General features: G+C 36.2%; 1 protein-coding gene across 1 annotated transcript; it reads left to right on the top strand.

The window, feature by feature from the left end:
• The first annotated feature begins 847 nt into the window (after nt 1-847).
• Nucleotides 848-6,776, top strand: LOC146322300 (uncharacterized). Its single transcript, XM_084724243.1, has 6 exons — nt 848-1,052; nt 2,510-2,555; nt 4,410-4,532; nt 5,190-5,330; nt 5,470-5,501; nt 6,267-6,776. Exons 2-6 carry the CDS (start codon nt 2,525-2,527, stop codon nt 6,546-6,548), a joined length of 609 nt encoding a protein of 202 aa, XP_084580369.1. The 5' UTR covers nt 848-1,052; nt 2,510-2,524; the 3' UTR covers nt 6,549-6,776.
• Nucleotides 6,777-8,738: the final 1,962 nt, after the last annotated feature.

Here is an 8,738-nt window from a genome sequence, read left to right as displayed (position 1 = left end):
GTTTACAATAATATTATAGTATTTATTTATTCAGTAATATTTATCAAGTAACAGTTATTGAGTTTTAGTATTTCTATCACTACTACCCTTGTTACTACTATTTCTGCAATTCAGCAGCAACTAGCATGCAATGCTAGCATTTTTCCAATTGGAGGTATAAGAAATTATGTGCTAGCTAGACATATTGATCTAGACACATGCTTACCTTGTTTCTTACAAGTTAGCAAAACAAGGTTTCAAAGTCAATATAATAATAATTCATTTAAAAAAAAAATTGAGGACAGTGTGACAGAAATACAGCTCATGAAAAAAATATTTTCATACCTCCAAAACAAGTTTATTTCAATAAATGCAGCAGCAGATGATGAATATTTCATCTATCCTCCTGTTGGGAGGAGGGTTCAAGTATAGAACTCAATACAACGCTATTACAGCTACAGCTGATAGCACTAAGATTAATACCACCACCACTACCCTCGCTAGTACTACGACTACCACTGCTGCAACTCAGCAGCAATTAGCAATTAGCATGCAATTCTAGCATGGTGCTGATTGGAGGAGTAAGATTTGTTGCAACTGTCCCGTCGAAAGTGTCCCCAGTCTACCCTACTGAGTATTTTACCAAAAATAAAAAGAAAGAAAGAAAGAAAGAAAGAAAGAAAGAAAGAAAGAAAGAAAGAAAGAAAGGCCAGGTTGGAAAGTCTTTGATTTGAGTTTTTCATGTGCAACAGGGGACAGTCTGAATTACTCCCCTCCACCCCTCTTGCCACCTCCACGGGCCCGTGGGGCGGCCCTAGTGTAATGACCAGTGCTGTATACCGCCTGTTTATCTCGCCCTCTACTGTGGGTCTGGTTTCACTTCTGAGTGAGGAAGTACAATACATCCTGTACTCTCGTGTCCTGTAAACTTTTCTGAGAAAGAGGGAAACTGCGAACTGCTGCTGTCTGTCAACTATAAGACTGAAACTTTGTATTTTTCACATCCTGAGATTAATCGCCGCACTTGCAGTTTTTTTGTTCGACCACTGCACGACAAGCTACACCAAAGAAAGGTAGGTTATGTGTTGTGTTATAAAGAGACTCAACAAGTTTTTACTGCATAGTGGAATGCGCGGCTGGCACAGCAAAGACAAAATGATCTGGTGATAGTCATATCAACTTCATACCCGCAACATGACACCTTTAACTACAGTTTCCATGTCAGTATCTGTAAAATATGTTACAGATATGAAAAAGTGAATTGAAGGAAAGCTCACTGGAGAAACGCGCAGCTAGAGGCAGTCGGCCGTGTGGTTAAGTCTACGCGTGATTGACATTTATTCTTACGTATGCATTAGGAAATGCTTTACCTGTATTTAATACACAGTGCTTTGTAAATATTTTTCATCACTTAAGATAATTTCAGCTGAAATATTTATGCAAGCAGCTGATAATCACGTAAAAGTGTCAATTACTATCTAATTTGTACTATCACGTGGTGAAAACAAACGAAAACAGGAGAAAAATTAAAGGTAAAAACATGTATTTTATACCAGCAGTCATTTCTTATATAATGTTATTTCCAGACAGCCTTGTGGTAGGGGAGACCAGGGATGAAAGTAACACTTTTTCTTTGACCATCACTAACTCAGCAACTGTTTTCTCTCTGAGTTTGATACAAGGTACGTTTATTTTTGACTGCTACAAATAAAAGCCACTTGGACGTCTACTTCACAATCACAGATTATGTGAATTAATGTCATACGAAGACGCTCTTTGTTACAACTGACCCCACTACTGAGGTGAGTTGTAACACTACAATGAGAGGTAATTTGATTAAAATTATCAGAGAAGTTATTTGAAGAATAAAGAATGAACAGTTTGAATGGAGTCAACAAATTAAAGCGACCAAAAAACACTAATTTCTTTCAGATTGTTAAAGGGACAGTTCACTGTACAATCAGAAATATATATTTTCCCCCTGGCTTGTAGTGCTATTTATCCACCTAGATTTTTCTGTTGTGAGTTTTGGAGATATTGGCTGTAGAGATGTCTGCCTTCTCTCCAATATAATTGGCCTAAATAGCACTGAGCTTGAGGTTCTCAAAGCACCAAAAGAAACAACACCATCGTCTGTCTCCAGAAATCAGGACCCAGTTACTCAAAATAATCCACAGACCTTGTTGTGTGTTTTATGTGAGAACTGGTTTTCTGGTTGAAAAAAACTCAGAAAGTAAATAGGAGTGTATGACATGCAACCCGGTGTTACATCATACAGTTCTTAAACTTTGAGTGCAGATGATTTACAGATCTGACTGCTAAAAAAATGGAATAAATACTGTATATTATTCATGTGTTGACTGAGTAACTTAACAATATTTCTCCAAGTGGCCTAAGTCACTTTTGTATTGTACATTATCAGTGAATACAACATATGAAACATATCCAGAGTCGATGGATTAATGGTTAAAAGTAATTTTTACAGGAGGGTCATAGTCACGTCATGACTCTATTTTGTCTTTCATTGCAGATCAAGGACAACAAGATGTCAGACAGACTTCCATCACAGCTTTCAGGTGATCCTTATTACAACAAAAGAGTATGAAGGCCAGAGAATATAAAAAAAACATGTGAGGACGGAGAATTCTTTTTATTCTGCATCTCGAAAATAAAGTCAAATTGTCAAAAGTAAAGTTAAAATATCATGATTAAAGTTGAAATGTTGACAATTACGTTGAAAAAAGTTTTTTAAAAAGCAGAATAAAGTCAAAATGTCCACAATAAATTTGAAATATTGAGTGTCGAAATGTCCAGAATAAAGTCAAAATGTTAAGAAAGGGGGCGGCTGTTTAGCTCAGTTGTTGGAGCGTCCGCCCCATGTATAGAGGCTGTCAGTCCTTTGCAGCGGCAACTGGTTTGACTTCTGCCTGCGGCCCTTTGCTGCATGTCATCCCCTCTCTCTTCACCCCCGTTCCTGTCTACTCTTCAGCTGTACTATCAAATAAAGGCAAGAAAAGCCCAAAAATATAACAAAAAAAAAATGTTAAGAAAGTTGCAATGTGGAGAAAAAAGTCAAAATATTGAAAACACAGTCAAAATGAGAATAAATTTAAAGATGAAATCTCAAGATTAAAGTCGAAATGTTAAGAATGAAGCTGAAATGTTGATCTTAAAGTTGAAATGTTAAGAAAAACTTCAAAATGTTGCGATAAAAAATGTCGAAATGTCAAGAATGAAGATGAAACGTTCATTGTAAAGTTGAAATGTGGAGAATGAAGTCAAAAGTCCCAACATGACTTCGACCTTATTCCCAAAAGGCAAAGTCTTCCTCCTCTTGTTTTTTTTTTTTTTTTTTTTTTTAGGCCCTAATACTCTTCAATACATTACATTCTGGATCAGTGTAGGAATATTTTTTATCTCTGAGTGAATTCCTACAGAGTCAAGGTAATGAATAGCTACTGAAAATAATGACTCAAAATGAAGTAGATCCATGTCAGAGCTGGACACTGAGTGGTCTACTTGCTGTCAGAAAGCCAGAAATGCTGAGTGCCCCAAAGTTTTATCTTTGAAATATACAGTTTAGGTCCCCATCGTTTAACAGTTGGGTGCTAACTTGCATATTTTAGGCATGATTAGCATGGTTTTTAGCAACATTGGAGTGGTTTTTGGGAGGTTCTTGAGGTTGCTCGATCCATTTCAAGGTGCTTTTCTTGAACGTTTTCCACTTGTGCTGCACTGATTGTAACTAGTGCACATAGTTTGGGTATAGTTCTGTTTAAAAACCTGTTCCAGGACAAACAATTTTTACTTATACCATCCTTTTTGAGGATATGATTGTGATTTGAGTGATTGTGTTCATATCCTACAATCTCAAACAAAGTTGAAGTTGTTCATATTATTTTAAATATATTAGTTATGTGTTCAGTACAATCAAGCGTCCTCTAAAACTTAAAACTGATTAAAACTTCATTAAAAATCAGCTCACCAGGATTTGAAATAGGGCCACCTCAGCTTCAAATGTCCCTTTTGAAAATTGCCAGAAATGGCTTTTGCATGGTCAAGAACCCCCCAGACCACTCCAATATTGTCCAAATTGGCCAATCAGCATTAAAATATTGTCCATATATATATATATATATATACACACACACACACATGATTATGCTAATTATGTAAATTGCCCAATAAAATTCTAAATGCTGGGGACCTATGGGGCTCTATGTGCTGGCAAATAGACTAGATGGTGAAGCTCAGGCTGTAAAATTCCTGTACAGCTCATGTCTGTATTATATATATTGTAGGTAAGCCTCGACATGTATTTAGGTTAAATTAAGCCAGAAATTCAAGTTTCTCTTTTTTAGTGAATGTAATCAAAGTTTCTGAAGTACAGTGTCACGCAGGTTATGATGATTGTCATTGATATTTTACAGGGCCACCAACAGTGTTTGCTGGTGATGGCAGTCATGTTAGTGCCAGAGACCTAAAAGACTTAAAAGGAAAAGGCCTCGTGATGAATTTCAAAGGAGTGTGTGGTCCTGGAGCTGGTCCATCAGGTAACAATGTGTTCTTTCTTTCTTTCTTCCTTCTTTAAATTTGCCCTCTGCTAGAAAACCTCTTTTTGAAAACTTCTTTGTTAAAAGATGTAAACGCACTATTAAAATCATTCTTGGTTTAAAATATTTCGTTTTGATAACACCGTCAGCCCTTTAAAGTTGTGTCCCAGATTTTTGTCAACTCTGGACCCCTGTCTCACTTCCTGGTTTCAAATAAAGGCGAGAATACTGCTCAAGCGCTTGCTAAACTGTATTTTGTGTCTCAACCATAACACACATCTCTGTAGCTCTTCTAAATCAAAGCTAAAATATTCTGTCAAATGTTGTTGCTGATTGCTGTTTAATTAAAAAATTAAATCAGTAGGAGGTTGGCCAGTTACAAGGTTTAATAGCCAAGAGTTTTTATCTTTTAAAATATATTTTCTAGTATAACTGAAAAGTAAAACTCAAACTTCCCTAAAAATATAGTTTTGTTTTCAAGTTTTCCCTTTAGTATGAAATAATGAAATCTACACTGTTAAGTAAAGTGCTGACCTTAAAAAAAGCCATGTGAGTGTTCTCATTTCGAAGGTGAAACCTGTTGTACAACATTGTTTTAGTTTGAGCTTTTGGAAAACAGATTTTGATGGGAACGTGTTTTTTTTTTCACTTGTTCAGAGAATGCTGTTGGACAGGCTCCCCAAGCATGTTACACTGCAACTGGTGGCAGTGTGATATGTGTTGACAAAATATCCAACGTCGATATTGATGGTGTTATTGATTTGTCAGTGACGATCACACCATCTCAAGCAAGTGCAGGTAACATTTTTCAACTTCTTACAACTTCTTATCTGTTAGATATTTGTATGATATCAATATGTGTGCGCTCTCTCTGCGTGTTGTAAATGAAAGCACTTCATCATGAAACCAGCGTGTTCTAACACAGCTTTCCTCTCAGGAGGAGTAAATGAAACACTCCCTTCCTCTAAGGTACAATATACATGCACACACACACACACACACACGTAAAAGACATAACAAGACAAAACAAGAGAGGGAGACTCGACTGTGGAAAGAAACTGAGGTTCAGTTAGCTTTGCACAGAAAGAGAAAGTAGAAATGTCCCGCAGAGGACAACTTTTTTTTTTTACACTTTGAGTACATTTCAGAGCCTGTACCTTTTCACTTTTACTTGAGTAAAGAAGTAGAATCAGTACTTGTACTTTTACCAGAGTAGTTTTTTTTATCTAGTATCTGTACTTCTACTTGAGTACAGAATGTATGTACTTAATACATTAATGTCTATTTGTAGCACACACATTTAGGTACTTCCTACACAGTCATACCTTTATTTAGTAGTGTAGACTTTAGTTAAGTTTAACTCAAAGGAAAAAATGGAATATGTTTACTGTAATAAATCCTCCTGCAGAGCTCCTGCAGCCTGCAGAGCTTTCCCTTAGTCTGGGGAAGAGGGGAAGGGAGGAAACAATTTGCTTCAACTGTAGAGGTTATATTAAATAGGATTTCAACCTATTTAATGTACAGTGTAAGCACTGTCTCGCAGTCACACTCAGACAGGCATTTAGACAACTGGCAAGCTCCACATGCATGCCTATAAACTGCATATTGAAGCATAAAGAGTTTGTCCCACAGTATGAAAACTCCCAAAAGCAAATTATTCTTTTCAAACGAAAAAAAAAATCCTTAAACCCTTATTCATTCCAGATTGATAATCAAAACCTTCTGTCTTTATAGGGCCCCGCTGTGGAAATGATCACTAAGCACAAGGTGAAACTCATCGAGTACCTGATGGCGGATCACTCCTTCATTCTGCAGCATGTGCATGCCAAACAAATCGTCTCAGACAAACAATATCAGAATATGATGCATATCTCACTGCCAGAACAAACTATCATCAACCTGATCGATCATGTGATTTTTAATGGTCAAGAATCATGCTCTCGTTTTCTTGAGGTTCTCAAAGAGGCTGATGTTGTGAGGACCTATCCACAGCTCAAACAAATTACATGGTGCTAATGCATAAGCTTTGAATTGTAATGTGACTGAAAAACAGACAACTGTTGGCTAAATTTGCCGAGTGCACATATGGTGAGCAAACAACACAAGTGATATTATTTGTCTGTGTACTTCTTTATGTACCTGCTAATTTTTGTTACTAAAAAAATATTAAATAACATTTTTATAATCTATTGTTATCATTTTAGATGCACGCTAAAAAGATCATACTAAATAGTATTTTATTTTGAACAATTGGAAATGGCTATCTGCTGAAAATTAATGTTTAAAATTATGGAAAAATAAAATTCCCAGTTTTGGTAAAATTACAGTCTGAAGGCCTCATCTGTTATCTGTGATATAGTGTCATGTTGATCAATTCTGATTGGATTCTCCTACATGAATAGACTAAAGCACATAGTATTTCAAAACAGCCTGCTGCACATTTTTTACAAAACTAAAGGTCACAACTGACACTTCCTTACTAAGACCTGCCCCCTTTTTGCTCTGTGCTCCAACAACAGTTGCGCAAACTTGGTACCTCGGTCAAATTTACCCTTTTTCTTGTAAACGAAACATAGATCACACACATCTTAAAGTTTTGGAGAATTTTGGAGATGTCTGCCTTCTCTCTAATAAAATGGGACAAAAAAGCACTTGGTTTGTCCTGCTCAAAGCTCTAAATAAATAAATAAAATTGAAAACTTCAAAATCAGTGTCTCTTTCTATTCACTAATGACCCAGTTACTCAAAATGATCCACAGGCCTTGTTGTGAGCAGTTTAATGTAGGAACTACTTTCTGGTTTGGGAATTATCTTGAGTAACCATAACATAATTTTTGAAAAGAGACATTACTCTTGAGTTTTATTTAGTTCCATTCAATTGGATAGATGGCAGATATATCTGCAACCTATATCTCCAAAATTCTGCAACTCACACCAAAAAGATGAATAAACAACACTACAGGCCAGGGGAAAATATATTTTTGACTTTGGGTGAACCATTTATTAAGCAGGCTAACCTATAATGCAAATTTTCACAAGGAAATGTGGAAAATAGAGATAAAACAATTTAATTTAAAAAAGGAAATTGTTTCCTGTCTGACAATCAGATTGACAGCCATGTTTCTCTGCCTTTCTCTTTTGGAAATAAAAATATCATGCTTCAAGAGCTTCTTTTAGTAAACCTGTTAGAAAGGAGGGGGCATACTTTTGATTTTTGAATAGTTTGGTGTGTACAAAAGAAGTCTGTGTATTTCTGCAAGAGCTTGGGAGAGGCATATGATCAGGGCCGGCTCTAGCCATTTTTACAACCTATAGGTGAGATTAGGCTCTGGTGTGGAACTGGGCTGCAAAGTGTATTCCTATTGTATTTATTAAGGTATTTTTCTCTTTTCAATTCATGCAGGACATCCAATTCTTGTGAACAGTATATCTCAAGAAAGCTGTGAGAGAATTTCTTCAAACCTGACACAAATGTTCACTTGGACTCAAAGGTGAACTGATTAAATTTTGGTTGTCGAAGGTCTAAGGTCAAGGTCACAAGTCCAGAATTCATATGCTAATTACAACATAATTACACACAAATATCAAATAGGATAAAATGATGAGGTGATGAAATTTTATATCCACATTTTGGATATAAAAGGTCACCTGCAAAACAGCATGTCATACATCCACCAGGAAGCTGTGGAGGACAGATAAGCTACAAGTAAGCTGTGGTAGACAAGCTACTCAGGAAGTGTAATAAGTTATGTTTAGCTTAATACTCTTTTAAAAAGTAAAACAAAACTTTCTGTTAAGACCCAGAAAACTCTGTGTGGCTTTCAGATTAGAGTCCATCACCACCTATTCTGTCTCAAGGTAGCCAAACAAACTCAAAATACTGACAATACTTACAGCTGCTCTCCCTCATCCTACATCCTTTGTTTAGGTTTTTGGTTAGCAGCTGACGTGACCTGCCCCGACCTGCTGCATGTACATGTCATCATAAAATAGTCTTCCAAGGTCAAAAAGTAACTCAGTGACTCAGAGGTACTTGGTGATTAACTGTAATACAATTACAGCTTTGGAAAATGTAATCCCTTATGCTACTCGTTACTGTAAAAAGTAATAATTTTACAGTAATATTACTAGGTAATATATTATTGCTCAACAGTATTGGTGAATCCTTAATCCAGCCCAGTACAGGCCCAAATTCAATTATTATTT

Source organism: Lutjanus erythropterus, chromosome 8 (genome assembly GCF_056507025.1).
Source record: "Lutjanus erythropterus isolate fLutEry1 chromosome 8, fLutEry1.hap2, whole genome shotgun sequence".
Classification (NCBI taxonomy): Eukaryota; Metazoa; Chordata; class Actinopteri; order Lutjaniformes; family Lutjanidae; genus Lutjanus; species Lutjanus erythropterus.
The sequence above is the reverse complement of the archived record's forward strand: the minus strand, read 5'-3'. Positions and strand labels throughout refer to the sequence as shown.